The following is a 16,705-nucleotide window of genomic DNA, read 5'->3' on the forward strand; positions in this document are numbered from 1 at the left end:
TGGTTTATACCTACACCTGCTAGAGTCTAACACAAAAGTGGTCAAAGGTGGTGCTGTAGCACCATTGGCCACTGCATTATAGCATATGGGCCACTGTACCTGACATCAGCACCCTGAACGCCCACACCTTTTTCATGGCTTACCACTGTGAACTCTGGACAGTTACACACGGACTCACTCATACACTCACTCACTCACTTATACAATCAGTCCCTCAAACACTCATACAGTCACTTATACACTCACTCATTCACTCACTCACTCACTCACTCACTCATTCATACAGTCACTACAGTCACTCACTCACTCACTCACTCATACAGTCACTACAGTCACTCACTCACTCCAGTCACTCACTCACTCACTCACTCACTCATTCATACAGTCACTACAGTCACTCACTCACTCACTCACTCACTCACTCATACAGTCACTAAAGTCACTCACTCACTCACTCACTCACTCACTCATACAGTCACTACAGTCACTCACTCACTCACTCACTCATACAGTCACTACAGTCACTCACTCACTCACTCACTACAGTCACTCACTCACTCACTCACTCACAAAATGGATGATGACATTGTTCTATTGCTGCTATATACTATATAGTATGTACTATATATAGCTTACTTTTCAAATTTTCAAAATATATTAAAAAAAAACATTTTAAAATTGTTACAAATGTTAAAACATGAAAAAAAAACGAAAAAAAAAAAAAACATGAAATCATTCTTTTGTGGACCAAAATATGATACAAAGGATTGTTATTAACATGACAAAATGACAAAAAAGTCATTCAAATAAATAGATTTTTACATGGGTCGTTTTTAACCCAGTTGTGGAAGAATGTAGAGTCCAGGAATTCATGCATCTAAGGGTTAAGGCTTTAAAAAGTTACAAATATAACCACATTTTTCTATCTCTGGGACTATTGTAAGCATTAATTAAATATTACATATGCAATTTTATCTATACATACATACATACATACATACATACATACATATATATATATATATATATATATATATATATATATATATATATATATATATATATATATATAATTTTATTTTATTTTTTTACAAAATAGTTTAAAAAACCACATAATAATTTAATATAATATCCTTTAACTTCATACTTTAGCCTGGGCTTCCCCTTCAGCTTAAACTCATGTTTTATTTCGGACATATAATAAACACAATACAACCATCAGCAAAGCAATTTATCAGCATATGACAAAAATATTATAAGCTATTATACAAAAGAAATAATACAATGTTAGGGTTATTTACACATTCGAAAAGAGGTGGTTATTAGTAGAATAGCCTTGGATTTTGATTTGGTTTGAAGAATACTCTCTATAATCTCAAAGGCTAAGTCAACATTATTTAAGGGAACTACAGAAGATATGGCAGCCTATCACAATTTTTTTATTTATGTAACGTAACGTGGCTTCCAGAGTGGCTCCACAGGTTGCAGATTATCACATGTGAGGGCGGGCGGCGATGGGAATATGCATCCAGAGGCGGGTTTACAGTGTTAGCGGTGCACTCTGTACAATAAATCGAGCGCATTCGTTGGGGGCAGGCCTCGCCGCACGGCATGTGCTCATCCGGGTACGTGACACACACACATAACCCAATCTATATCCGGCGACTAGCGGCTTTTATGAGGCTCATTTACGAGCTGTTTCTGAATTATTCTGTCTAAAAGTCGAACCTTAACACAAGAGCTTGAAAGTACATGACCAAATATCGACGTTTGTGCAGTTTTAGAGGTGCACGAACGCAGTGTAAACAGGGGTAAGAAAGCACATTATGGAAACGTGACGGAGTAGAGGTTGTATAACGGCTGTTATGGACCAATCACAGAGCTCCGTTTCTCCTGCGTATTTAGTGGGTGGTGATGTTGATGCAGAAAGGACGACTAGCATGGCTGACGGGTTTACCATCCGCCACAATTTCTATACATTGTTTGCGGTTTAGGTGAGTTTAACTCGATGTTACCTATATATAAACCGGCAATATACTTAAGGATAAACACAATCGTCCACGTTTCTGCGTTTCTTTGAGCTCGTAGCCTCCGGTTAGTGTGTGGGTTGACCCGGGCTCCGTCCCACCGCTTACGAAACTTAAACAGTTTTGGCACCGCTAGAATCGGTTAAACACGGTCTGTGAACTTCTGTGATGTGTTTCCACTTCTGCTACTGATCAGGGGATGTTTATTGTATTCGTCGTGTGTGTGGTGTAGTTACCTGCTGTCTACACATGCGGCCACTGCTGGTGAGGAGACCCAACTCTGTGGATACATTCATGGAGCAAGGTTAAACACAGACAAACCTTCAAGACGACCCCACGATCACGGTGACCCACTTTAAAAGTAGTTTTTGGATGTGTCTGGACACTGAAGTATTGTGCAGTCAATAGAGGGCGTCTTTAAGTTCTTAAATTGGACCTACTGCTACCGCCTTTTTATAGACAGGCATAAATAACCACTGCAGACATGGTGGTCAACACCATCCACTGGTTCAGAAAGGGCCTGCGGCTGCACGACAACTCCTCCCTGAGGGACTCCATCCGTGGTGCGGACACCCTCCGCTGCATCTACATCCTGGACCCCTGGTTTGCAGGGTCCTCCAATGTGGGCATCAACAGATGGAGGTAAGGACCAGCATCTGCTGGCAGCATGTGCGATCAAGATCAGGGATGTCACAGTCATTTTACTTCAGGGGCCACATACAGCCCAATTTCACCTCAAGTGGGCCAGAACAAGCAAATAATAGCATAATAACCTCCAAATAATTACATCTTAATATTAGTTTCAATTGTGTTTTAGTGCAAAAAAGTAACATTTCATAATGAAAATCGTCATCTTCCTGATAAAACCTGCTATGTGACTTTTGGCAAACTTTACAGGAGAAACAAAAAACTGTTTATATAACAGGAAACTGTGAAATATGACGAAAAAAAATCTGTTCCGTTCATGTTGGTACTTATGATGGAATGTAAACAACTTTCACAGGAGACTGAAATTTGAAGCTATAATAGGGGCGATAGCAGGTTTTTATTCCCAACCAAAAACGTCACTTAGCAGGTTTTATCAGGAAGCCGACGAAATGTAATTGTGATAATGTGAATAACATGAGCAACAATGAACAACCTAAACAATCAGTGATTTTTAATAGGAGTTTGCCTCAGCTTATCATTTACACGTGTACCATACAACTTACAGATCACAGTGGATCTACAAAGACACAAATTATTTGATAATGGGCATCTGGAACTGAAATATATTATTTACTTTATGATCCAAACAACCTGTTAAGACTCAGTGACACCCGTGATTATCAGTGTCTTCTGTATAATTTTTGTACTTCACAAATTCATCTTGTGGGCCAGATTGGATCCTTTGGTGGGCCTGTCGGCCATATCTTTGACGCCCCTGTTCAAGATGAACTAAAGGGCATGAAATGTAGTGATGATACAGACTTGGCTGAATCTTTTATTGTAGGATCAGGTCAAGGAAACATGCACATCTATTAGAAAAACCAGCATTTCTCTTATCCAAATTTGTATGCACTCATTTGTTATCTTATTACTGTGATGTATAATAAATGCTTGTATTAAAAATATTTTACTTGTTTTCTAGACACATTGGTCCTTACATTATAATTTGATCAAGAATTGAAACCATGTCACTATGCCCATAGAAACCATGTTACTTTAGATCTGTGCCGATAAGTCCAAAAGTTTTCCATATATTTTCCTAAATTTTAACATCAGTGTAGCTTAATATGTTATTTAACACATCATAGGCAAATTTAAGTGAATTTCCTGTGGGAACTGCATGTTAATCACTTTGGAATAAACCTTGTCAAAATCAGTGACATTTTGATGAAACCGTGTTACCGAGCACATTTTAAAATATTTCTGGTCAATTTTTTTTTTTTTTTTTTTTTTTTTTTTTAATGTAGGCTTAGGTTATATATTTACAAAGATAGAGCCCATTGAACTCAAAACATGTAACCATGTCACGGCTTGACCTGACCCTGCACTGTACAATGGTACCTTAACTTACAAGTTTAATTTGTTCTGTGACCGAGTTCGTAACTCAATTTGCTCATATACCAAATCAATTTTCCCCATTAAAATTAATTGAAGGCCATGAGTAATCCTTTCCAGCCCCATAAGTCTAAATACGTCGAGATAATGTCTAGTGTATCCAAAACTTATTTCTAATCTTCAAGTAACTTAAACTGAACTTACCTCCAGTGCATGCTGATGTATGTAGACCTATTTGACATGTTCTGGATGACCTTTTTTCACCTCTTCCGGACATGCAGCAAAGTGTTTCAGCACCTCCCCTATGTAACTCAGATTTTGACTCGCAACTCACAGCAAAAAATCAAACAAACGAAGGCTTATAACTCGAAAAACTCATAAGTTGGTGCACTCATAAGTCAAGGTACTTTTGTATATTGAAATTTACTGGTAGTGAGTGCGAATATGATAAAAATAAGCTTAGACACTGAAAAGTGTAAAAAGTTATTATGCATTAGATTTCACATCTGAATTTTAAGAGTAGGTTGTGTACAAATTAAATCACAAACTATCAGGTGTTGTAAAAGTAAAATATTGTCGCAACTTTATCTATTTTGACAACATATTGCTGTAAACTGCATTAGCACCTAGATTAGGAATACAGTAAATAGTCTGTGTTTGGCCAGTTTGTATTTCTTTAAATATCCCAGGTGTGTTATAGAGAAGCACAGTTCCACCCTTTCCAGTGTTACCTTATTTTGGGGGGAAAATGAATGACAGTCAATGGCAAGAGACAGATTTGCCACCAACAACACAAATGATGGTTGTTTATTAATGTTAAACAGGCTGTCAAAAAGATGGTGAAGTAGCATCTCGTTTTGTGTAAAGTAAATCAGTGGATTGCATCTCTCGTCACCTACACTAAAACCATTATCACTCCAAGACATTTAACCTTGATCTCCAAGAAATGTGTGAAGATGTTAAGGGAAGTGAAAATCACCACAAATCTGGTTTTGTTGAAGCTGTAAAGACCGCCTCTAACTCTGAAAAGACTGTTGACAGAAAGTTGCAGCACCTCTGCTAGTTCAGTGTTTGCAGTTTTTCTGTGTAGTTTCAGTTTGATGCCTAGTTTTACAACAAATGATGGCTCTTTAACTTGTAAAATTGACTTTTAAATGGACAAACATCTATGAGTAAATGATGGCACAATGAAAATGGGAATAAAACTTATCCTAATAAACCTCTTTCCATTGAGCCATTGCATTGATAGAACTACTTCCATGCAAACCAAAATAACACATGAAGAGACGTTGTTTGTTTGAGCTGCCGGTGGATTGATTAGTCATTTTCAGCAAGTAATCACTGCTAAGGACATTGTACAAATTCAGTATTGGTACAAATCACAGCTAACGATGGCTAATGGATAAAAGTAGGCTTCTCAACTGAGAATTCCAACATTGAGAGAGAATAATCGCTGAAAACATAAGACTTTATACGGTTTGATGTTCTATTCCACTTGTATTGATCAGTTAATTTGACATTAAGAGATTCAGATGTATTAATTTAAGTATTTTGTTACTTTGTTGTATCCATTTTCTTACCAGTTTTACCAGGGTTTCTCACTTTAACACACACACAGACTTACAGAGTGACTGTTCATACTCACTGATTAGTAGATGTCAAATATGTCTGGAGAAATATTGTTTGTTTGTCCGTTGCTATGAAGTAGCATTTTGATTGTATGATGTCAGAGCTAAGTAAAGATGTCAGAAGTCAGTTGCCATGTTCTAAACTGAGAGGCTTTGTCAGCATCAGATCTTTACTAGGTTGAAGGTGTATATGGGGCAATGTGCTCGAGTCTAAGACACAAATTCTAGTATTTATAGTGTATGTGTTTATTTAGTGTTTTGGGAAGGCTTTTTTAGTTCTGCATTGTGATGGAAAACTCAGTAAGCACAGTTTCCTCATTTGTCTTTTTTTTTTTCTTGGGCTTTGAGTTCCTGGCCGTTGGCTGAGTAGCTCCAGTGAAAAGATTCACACATTCATTGCACAAAATGAGCATATGTTAAAAATATCCATTGAATAGAACATTGCTGATGTTCACGTGGTACATTTTTACCACTTCAAATATGTTGCGCTATGTTTTTTCTTTTCTTACTTGAGGATAAAATTATATTTGTTGTGATTTAGAATTGAGTTTTAAGGACGTTACTGTGTTTTATCCATGTGTCCCTTCACAGCCGTCTGTTAAAAAGGAACGTAAATATGCTCAAGTGATTATGCATGGTAGTGACACCATTGTGTTTGCAGAGATTGGAAAAGCAAATATTAATTACTGTATATTTCCAACTTGAAACAAACTGCTTTTCATAGTATTAGCAGTAGTAGTATGTTTTTTTTTTTTATCCATAGGGCCCATTTGACTGTGTTTTACCTGATTAATTTGTATATTAATGACAAGTTATTCTTATGATTTCATTGTCTTTTTATTGTGTTTCATATACTTTGTTATATTCCAAACATTGCTTTCACTTGAGTATAATTTCCTGCTTTAAATAAAGTTTGAATGATTGAATGCACCAAAGTGGAAAGGAAGGACTGTGACTGTTAAGTCTCATGAGGATTATTTTAAGACTCCAGGCCAATGATATGCCTTAACTGCCATGAGGAGACCGCCTTTTTTTTTTTTTTTTTTTTTTTTTGCAGTCTCTCATCCTTGAATGGTTGTCTGAGAAACGGGGTCAGTGTGTTGTTGGGGCCATTATGTCATGCCCCCTCACTGCCCTGACCTACATTAAACACAGACAAAAACACACCCATCTGACCTCACACCCTACAGTCAGCCACACCACCTCATCTACTGATAAGGGTTTGTCGCTTATCATGTACAGTATATCAATTATGCTTTTACCTCTGTTTGTTGTGGCACATCAAATGCTTTTTAAAAAGTACATTAAATCATAAAATCAAAAACATCTGAATCAGCAGAGCTATTACTTGATGTGTCACTGTTACATTTGTATTAGTGAATTTTGGTGCTTCATTTGTGTTTTTATCATAATTTCATAACTTTTATTTTGATAGTTTAGTTTGGTTTTTGATTTCAGTTTAGCCTGAGTTACTCTTACAAGTCAGCTGATAAAATAATTGATTAGTTTTTGTGTTATTTGTACTTGTTCAGGTATAATGAAACCATTAATTGAAAGTCTTTAAAAGCTGAAAAAGTTACTTGAAAGAATGCAAGACATAAATTGAAGATTTTTTTTTTTTTTAACCCACTCTATTTTTAATTTTTCATCACTTTTCTTGGCCATCAGGGAACAATTCCTGGCATCAAATATGACTTAGAAATCATATTACTATGAGGTCATTGGAGAACTAGTGCAGTTCTTTGCACAATCTTTGTAAATAAATGGTTCTAGACTTATCCAGAGGAGGCTAAAGTTAAGAGACAATTTTGTTATATAATGATGTCCCCACTCATTTTGCGAAAGCATCAGAAATTTTACTACAGAGGAGTTGTTTTTGTACCACTTCTTTAAGTCTTTAAAACCTGTCATGTCATCGCTGACACACTCTGCATATGTAGTTTGGATGGCTGTAACGTTCACTGTTTGTGCAATTGGAAAAATTCCAGTGGTTTCTGAATCTTGAGACATTGCATTTTATTGGATCATTATAGTAATTTCACCCATGCCTTTACTAGAAGCTGGAGAAGAAACTGTTTTAGCAGTATTATAACATGCAGTAAATTAGAAACGACTGCTAGATTTTGGAAGTTTTAAAGGCACTGGAAAAATGGGCAAAAGGACCTTTCCATAATCATAATAATAAAAAAAAAAAGTCCAGATGGATCATTTTAGTGTGGGTTTAAAGGGTTAAATCCATCATACTCATGTAGTTGGTAGTAGCCCTTAAAGGTCCAATGGTGTATGAACAGCAAATCATTTCATAGTCGGCTTTGAAGAACAATTTGGATTACAACACTGTTTGATATAAAAGACTGTTATTTATCCAGTGCTGCAGGTTGTCTTAGAAAAAGACTGTTGTATATGGGCCTCATATTCAATTTCATGATTTGATGCGTGAAATCCAAATGCTGGTTCATGATAATAGCCTTGGTTCCATTTCATCTATAACTGGCCCCTCATTAAATTGTCACAAAAATAAATGTTTCAGTTAGGGCTGCACGATTAATCGATTTTAAATCGAAATCGGATTTTTTAATTAGGACGATTTTTAAAATAGGGAAATCGTAAAATCGATTTCATCTCTCTCGTGCCTGCGGGCCGCGCACTTGCGGGCTACCGTAGGCTCCTCCTCCTATCAGTGACAGCGGTCTGTCACAGAAGTCTGTGTAATGACCGGACTATAAATGTGTTAATGAGTCCACAGTACTTATAAGCAATATAAGCCGTGGCTTCACGCACGGATCCCGCAACTGAAATAGAACTGCATGCGGATCACTCTTCCGTTGTCACGGATCCGTACCTTACTGTCTTCTTCCGAACCGGGTCCGGGTCTCGGGGTCATCAGCCTCAGCAGAGGAGCCCACACAGCCCTGTGCCCACACACATCCACCAGCTCCACAGATAGAATCCCTCCAGCGTGTCCTGGGTCGGTCTGTTCCACGCACGGATCCCCCAGTTTAAATAGAACCGCATGTGGATCACTCATATTAACGTGGTCCACGCACGCACGCACGCACGACTGAAGCCTGTCACTGACTTACATTTGTATCACTTCTGTGGGCCCAGATACCCAGAGGAAAAAAAAAAAAAGTGTGTGTGTGTGTGTGTATGTATATATATATATATATATATATATATATATATATATATATATATATATATATAATTTTTTTTTTTTTTTTTAAAGAATTAATTTAGTCCTCTTGCTTGCTAAATTTTTCATTCCCAAATGTAAGTTCTGTAACACAAAACCAAATATTATTTATTTTTTGTAAGATGTTGAACTTTATTTAAAGCTGTTCGATAAATCTGGAAACAAAAAGGCTATAAAAAACATAAGTATTTGCTCTGATTTGGACATTGTATTATAGTGTATTCCCCCTGGCAAACTTCTGTTATTTTCTTGTTGTATACATTGTTTGTATACTCTACTTCATTCAATAAAGATTTAATTAAGAAAAAAACTTCTGTGGGTTCATCACGTGATACCATCACAGATTTGAGGTCAGAGCAGTGCCTTGCATTGTTGGCTGCTCACAAAAACGACATGCTGACTTCTGTTGTCTTTTGTAATTTTACCCAAAAATCGAAATCAAAATCGAAAATCGAGTTTTTAGAGGAAAAAATCGGGATTTTTTTTTTTTGCCAAAATCATGCAGCCCTAGTTTCAGTATTAGAATTTACTTAATTTTTAGCTTTAAGTTTGAGGTCAAAAGGCGGTTCAAAGTTTTTTGATGTAAATAGTAAGAAATAATATTTATCACCACTGTGTTTTGTCTGGGTTGTACCATGAGGAAAGCTTATGACTAAAATGCTAAAGTTTCCTGCTGAAGATTTTTTGTTTTTTTCTGCCTCAGGGGGTAACAGTGATAAGCATTACCGTAATTACAATTAGCACATGACATTTCTATATGTGCTGTTCATTTTTTCCTGTAATATGCAGGGTATGGTGTCTAGCAGAGTTTCACCAGAAGAGGGCTGCTCTGTTCACTTATAATCACTGGAACGGTCACAGCCTCTGTCCATTGATAAATGATTCTGTCCTGCAGTCCTTCATCCAATATTGTCCACATCACATGGTGGTCATATGCAAGTCAGAATAATTTTTCCTCTTACATGATACCCCTTAACTCTCGTATGATGATCTTTCTAAGTCATGGTTAAAGTAGCTAACTTAATGTTTAATTCTAAGCGTAATAATTTATTTTAGTAATAGATTTTTAGTTACTAATTCATCATATCATCAGGGTTGTTTTATATATTTAGTGACAGGTATTCCCAGGTTTTCTGAAGAGTCCTGGTGGCTTTTTTGCATTATTTTGGACCTCTATTATGATGTATTTACAATGTACCTCAAAAATTCTCTCATTGGCAAAACCAACATAGAACATATTTGATAATTATTACAAACAATTTGGAAAAAGATAACTCCAAAAAAGCATAGTCTATTCTGGCTGGTATATAAATTTTTTTTGTTGTGGGTTTTTCTGTTAGTTCAGCTTTGGTGCTCTGCAAAAACTCTGAGGTGCTGGAATTAAGTCTTATGATTGAGAAATCCTGCTATACCAGTCAACAGTGTGGACACACCTTTTCATTCCATTCCTGTTCTTTGTATTCGCCATGAAAGATTTTCATGAATATGTGTTCCTTGAGCTAATTTGTCAAAACTGTTGACTTTTAGTGTATACTCTTTGTAATATTAAAATCATAGAAAATCATCAGTATCTAAATCACATTACACAGCCAACATTGCTGTAACCTCCAACACTAACTGATTGATTGTTTTGTTTGTTTGAGTGTAGGTTTTTGTTGCAGTGTTTAGAGGACTTGGATGCCAGCTTGCGCAAGCTCAACTCCCGCTTATTTGTCATTCGAGGTCAACCAACAGATGTCTTCCCTCGTCTTTTCAAGGTATGAGAGATGAAAAAGAGTAGAAGACACAGTTTACACTTGGTTTAGCTTTGCTCTAAAATGAATACTGAACTTAAAGCAATGCAATGATACTCTTAAAGAAGTGACATTTTAATGTGTCTGTACAGATGTTGTAATGTTTATCTACCAATTTGTTATTTGCTTTGTCAGGAATGGCAGATCACACGGTTATCATACGAATATGATTCTGAACCATTTGGCAAAGAACGTGATGCTGCAATCCAAAAACTTGCCAGTGAGGCTGGGGTGGAGCTCATGGTGAAGATTTCACACACCCTCTACAATTTGGACAAGTGAGTGCATTCGTGTGTTAATTGAAATCTGTTTCATACTTGATGAAATCCGACTGAGCTATCGTGTGTTGGTTTTTATTGATTCTTGTGATACTGTCTCCAAATAGGATCATTGAACTCAATGGTGGTCAGCCGCCTCTTACGTACAAACGCTTCCAGGCCCTCATCAACCGCATGGATCCTGTGGAGCTGCCCGCAGAGACCATCACATGTGAGGTCATTAAGAGGTGCGCTACACCCATCAGCGACGACCATGATGACAAGTATGGGGTGCCCTCACTAGAAGAACTCGGTAAGATTTTTCTTAAACTATACACGAGTATGTTACGTTCACACGCATTGCAAAGTATGAGCCTTGCATGTGGTGCTGCTTCTTCAGGTTTCGAGACAGAGGGCTTGACGACAGCAGTGTGGCCAGGTGGAGAAACAGAAGCCCTCATGAGGTTAGAGAGGCATCTAGAGAGGAAGGTATGGACCCATTTTACCATATAGTTAAAAGAAGTGTGTGTGTGTGTCGCACACTAGTGTATAATGATGAATATGTAATCAGTATCTGTTTTTGTCTTGTCTTACTTGTTGTCATATCTTTCACATGTTTGGTTATGTTTTCAACAGCAACCACTTAGGTGGCTTGTCCCACTGTCTTGTCTTATGTCTGTTTTGTCCCACTGTCTTGTCTTGTCCTGTGTCTGTACACTTTTGGCTGTATGAGCCCTCATTCTATGTATATGCATACAAGCAAGGAATGGATCAACATGTAAATATAAAGCTGGAGATTGTTACTTAAGCACAAGCTGTAATTAAAATAAAGTTGTCTTCCAAAGAGGGGTGGTGGTGGGTTAAAAAAAAGAAAGAAATGTGTGTCAGACATCTGGTTTTACCTTTTAATTTATGTTACTTCCTTCTTGTAATTAACTCCAGATGTTTCACAACAAAAAACAGATTGTTTGTGCTCTTTTAGGGCTTGATGTTCTATGCCTGAGACTTACATTCTACCCTACTTGATTTTAGCCATAGAAATAAATATGAACCAGACTTTCCTGTACTGTAATGTCAGTTCAAGCTTCATGACTATGTTTTTTTACAGGCATGGGTGGCAAACTTTGAGCGTCCCCGTATGAATGCTAACTCCCTGCTGGCCAGTCCCACAGGCCTCAGCCCCTACCTGCGCTTCGGGTGTCTCTCCTGTCGGCTCTTTTACTTCAAACTCACTGATCTCTACAGGAAGGTATAAAAGAACACAGACAAGAAATGAAGGAAACTAAACAAACCTTTTAGTATTCTGTCATTTTGTTTTAGCTTGATAAGTGTGTATTTGTTCTTCTTACTAGGTGAAAAAGAACAGAACTCCACCACTTTCTTTGTACGGCCAGCTGTTGTGGAGGGAGTTCTTCTATACAACTGCCACCAACAACCCCTGCTTTGACAAGATGGATGGTAACCCCGTGTGCGTACAGATCCCATGGGACCGGAACCCAGAGGCACTGGCCAAGTGGGCTGAGGGACGGACAGGCTTCCCCTGGATCGATGCCATCATGACTCAGCTCAGGCAAGAGGGCTGGATCCATCATTTAGCCCGGCACGCTGTGGCCTGCTTCCTCACCAGGGGAGACCTCTGGATCAGTTGGGAGGAAGGCATGAAGGTAAGGATAGAGAGGAAATAATAGGTATCCAAGTACACATGGTTCACATTTGTTCTATCAAAGAGCATAAAAAAACAAGTAAAAGTGATGGACCTAAAGCAACATTAAGCGCTATCTAACTAACAGTTCACTGTTTTCTGTGTATTGTCTAGGTGTTCGAAGAGTTGCTCTTAGATGCAGACTGGAGTGTAAATGCTGGCAGCTGGATGTGGCTCTCCTGTAGCTCCTTTTTCCAGCAGTTCTTTCACTGCTATTGCCCCGTTGGATTTGGACGGCGCACTGACCCCAACGGCGACTACATACGGTCAGTCAGCACTTCATGTGTTTTGCATCACACCTATATGGTTAAGCGTGGTCCTTTCCTAAGATAGGATAATCTTTTTATGGACTCTTGCCCCCCCCCCGTCCCATCCCATTCCATTCACTTGTCCCAGTAGAAAAATAAAATGTCATGACCTTGTGTTCCTCTGCACACTCACATGAAGGCAAGAAGTTTTTAGTGCTCAGTATTACTAATATGATGGAAAAAAAACACAAACTCAGCTACCCCACTTCTACCTTTGATCATCTTTTACTTCTTATTCTTGTATCTGCATTAATTGTTTTCTTTCTGTTTTCAGGCGTTACTTGCCTGTTCTGAGAGGTTTCCCAGCCAAATACATCTATGATCCTTGTAATGCCCCAGAGGAAGTGCAAAAGGCAGCCAAGTGTATTATAGGAGTCCACTATCCAAAACCCATGGTGAACCATGCTGAGGCCAGCCGCATTAACATCGAGAGGATGAAGCAGATTTATCAGCAGCTGTCCTGTTACAGAGGACTGGGTAGGGACATGACCTGGTGAAAGAGAGTCTGCATTTCGTTGCAATACAAGACATGCATATACTGTTAAAATACACCTACAACTAAATAATATTTAATTTGTTAGTAATAGTAAGCATCCCTATAGAAACTCCACTAATATGACTAAAACACATGAGAAGCACAACCATTGGCTGAATGTAGTTACACTGCTCTAAGCCCAGAATTTATGAATGAAACAGGTTAGAGTGAATATAAAAACCTTGTTCACTGTTTGTAAGTAATATCCATAAACAGGCATGTCAAATCTGTTCATGTCATGTGGTTTTGATTTGACTCTTTTTTTGTATATAATTGTAGTGTTTCATGTGTCAGTTATGGACAATATCATCAGTCATATGAAACTCTCCCAGCAATCAGTCAGGATTTTTGTAACATACTTTAATCATGTTTCTAGACATTAAAAACACATGCAGCAGACACATAGATTGCTGTAGATCCTGATTTAAGAACCCACTTATCCTCTTTTGTTTTTCTTGAAGTGTGTGCAAAATCTCCTGCTCTGTTTACTTTGCAGGCCTGCTGGCAACTGTTCCTGCCAATCCCAACAACGGCAGTAATGACAGTGCAGGAAGTAGTCAAGGTCCGGGAGCTTCTGCTGAAGACACATCTACACAGGAGGCACCGTCTAGAATAGGTACACAAGCTGAATAGCTGATGTTCAGCGACTTCTCAACTGTCCTGCACATTGATAGCTAGAACAATTCTTTGCAACTTATAGGCTGATAACTAATACTTGATATCCCTGGCCCAGGGGTTTACTTTTCTACAGGAAACTCGTAACTGAATATTTTGCTTTATGACAGCAGACAACTAAAATACAGTTTTTCTGCTGAAACAAGTCAGTAGTAGTTTTAAACAATATGCCTTGGGCCAAGTTGCTTGGTCAGAGTAAGAGGTTTGCAGGTATTATATTTCTGCTTTTTGAATTTCTTTCTTTATAAATGCTTATAATTTCAAGTTGTAAGATGTCAAATGTATGTTGAAATAATTTCTTAAAGTGCCGTATTTTGTGTCTTAATGCAGACAGAGGACAGTCAACACAAAAGCGGCGTCGTGAGGAGGCCCTACCTGAAAGCAGCTCCAAATCATGGAAGCAGAGCAAATAGTGTCCCAAGAATAATAATATCTGAACTGGTCTGTATCATATGGACGGCATTTTTACTGCAGAGCTCTCAGCTACTAGACAGCAATAACTGTATTTTGCAACCATAGGGGGGACACAATCAATGTCATAATGGTCATACTGTGTGGTCATAATGACTGGGGCACCCTGCCTACCTCTTGTTTTTATAAATTTCAGCGCCCATGTCGATACATTAGAGCAGCCACACCACCTGTGCGTCTTGAAGTGTTACTCAAGCCTCACTGTGGCACAGAATCATCTAGAGCTTTGAGATATTTTCCATGCATGAGACATTATTTTCATCATACCGGCAACACTTTACAACATACCATTCACAATAAGTTCAGTGTGTAAAGCAGCATATGAATACCTCAGAGATGTGAAAAATGTCTAAATTTAGCCTTCCTCTTTCTCATCTAAATTTAATTATTATGAAATGAATCATTCTATTATTGATGACTGTCATCAATACGAAACTTAGAATGCTGGCAGTAGCAGCTTTGCAGCAGCAACACAGGTACTGTAGACACACAGCAGTGCAGCAACATCACAACTGAGGGTGGCAGAGTGGCCCAGGAGTCATAGAGCTGTAGTCAAAATCAGTAAAGTCTAGTCTGAGACATGTCCATGTCCAACAGTTTGGAAAGCATTTGAGTCAAGACCAAGAAATAATGTTGCAGAAAACAACCATACTATGAACACAATTATTTTGGACAATTAAAATAAGATGAGTTGATATGGCACAAAAAAACTTAAATGAGCGCTATATGCTATATACGCTTTTCACATATGGAAAAAGCACAGTCAAGGGCCCTTATTGTGACTTATTTAGATATAATGTGAATGCATGTTTTTCCCCCATTGTGAAGGACTAAAATTTGAGAATCCTTAATAGATTTTGTAATAGAAATACAAAAGCTTCAGTGTAATGCAAAGAGTGGTCAGTGGCACTTTTTTAAAAAAAGCTGAAATGTATAAAATTGAAGTATAATTAAAAAGAAGTGGACCAACCCTCAGTTTAGATTATCAGTGTCTGGTAAGTCAAGCAGTTTGTTTTCTGTCTTAGTTCAGGGACAGGAACTAACCTCAGTGCCACTTAAGTTTGTACAAAGTATTAGACAGTAAGACCCCAATAAGACACATTACACATCTCAGGAGCCGTGAAGTAACACCAGGGTTGAAAAGCAAACACAGTTGATTACATAGTCTTCATATTAATGTGTGCCGACGCCACTTGTTGTCTTCCACTACAGTATGTCCCTGTAAAGGGTGATGAAACCAGCAATTGCATCCTGTGTCAGTCAAAACGGCAACATTATGTAATCTGGAGACAACACACACCTGTCCAATTGTCTGCCATCCAGTTACTTGGATGTTTGTCTCCTAGACAGTCTAACTTGTGAATTGAAACTTACTCCAAACCTTTGAAAATCTTCAGCAACAGAAGGTTGAAATGCACTCCCATTGTTTTTTGTATAAGGCTTTTACCCATGCCCATAGTCTGTGGAATTTGACAGTTATCTCAGTCATGCTGCTTAGAGGGAGGCATATGGACTACCTTTTCTGGAAAATGGTTCTGGAAAATGTTTCACTTTTAATCCAAGAGGTGGTGATGAGCAAGTTCAAGCTAGTTAATCTAGTTAAGTTGAAAGGAGCCATTACCTCATATAAATATTGACCATTTGAGCTCACAGTCACAGGAGCGAAGGGGTTCTTGTCATATAATTTTGTGTCTTTCTTCTGTCCTCATTCCTCTGATTAGCTCGGGTTTGTCCCACCATCAGATCGTCTTACAAGGGCTGTTCAATAAGTTCATGACCTCACCCAGAAATACTGGTTGTTATAATACAGGATGTTACATTCTTTCGTGATGGGATAGTGATGCTTGAACATCGATGGACCAAGTGCATTGCTGTAAATGGAGATTATGTTGAAAAATAAAATATAAATTATCAGTCTGTGTTCTGTTCTGGGTGAGGCCATGAACTTATTGAACAGCCCTCGTAGTTCACTTGTTATTGTTTGGAGGAGCAAGGATGCATGCACCATACACTCTGCCTCACTCAATCCTTCATGGAGATCTTTACTAGACTAAACACTGTTTTGTTTTT

The 16,705-nt window shown here is 38.0% G+C and overlaps 1 protein-coding gene across 1 annotated transcript; it reads left to right on the forward strand.

Annotated features, from left to right (window-relative positions):
- The first annotated feature begins 1,677 nt into the window (after window positions 1-1,677).
- Window positions 1,678-15,587, forward strand: cry1b (cryptochrome circadian regulator 1b). Its single transcript, XM_030136041.1, has 11 exons — window positions 1,678-2,669; window positions 10,543-10,651; window positions 10,823-10,965; window positions 11,073-11,257; window positions 11,345-11,433; window positions 12,053-12,193; window positions 12,297-12,608; window positions 12,761-12,912; window positions 13,229-13,431; window positions 13,986-14,105; window positions 14,495-15,587. The coding sequence occupies exons 1-11, from the start codon at window positions 2,512-2,514 to the stop codon at window positions 14,575-14,577; spliced, it is 1,695 nt and encodes a 564-aa protein (XP_029991901.1). The 5' UTR covers window positions 1,678-2,511; the 3' UTR covers window positions 14,578-15,587.
- Window positions 15,588-16,705: the final 1,118 nt, after the last annotated feature.

This window comes from Sphaeramia orbicularis, chromosome 6 (assembly GCF_902148855.1).
Source record: "Sphaeramia orbicularis chromosome 6, fSphaOr1.1, whole genome shotgun sequence".
Taxonomy (NCBI): domain Eukaryota; kingdom Metazoa; phylum Chordata; class Actinopteri; order Kurtiformes; family Apogonidae; genus Sphaeramia; species Sphaeramia orbicularis.

What these genes read in the sequence shown, in the direction of transcription:
- cry1b (XM_030136041.1), top strand. Translation starts at nt 2,512, where the DNA reads ATGGTGGTCAACACCATCCACTGGTTCAGAAAGGGCCTGCGGCTGCAC. An exon ending in TCACTGATCTCTACAGGAAG is followed by an intron (nt 12,194 to 12,296) that starts GTATAAAAGAAC and finishes TCTTCTTACTAG; the next exon opens with GTGAAAAAGAACAGAACTCC. An exon ending in GTTGGGAGGAAGGCATGAAG is followed by an intron (nt 12,609 to 12,760) that starts GTAAGGATAGAG and finishes TGTATTGTCTAG; the next exon opens with GTGTTCGAAGAGTTGCTCTT.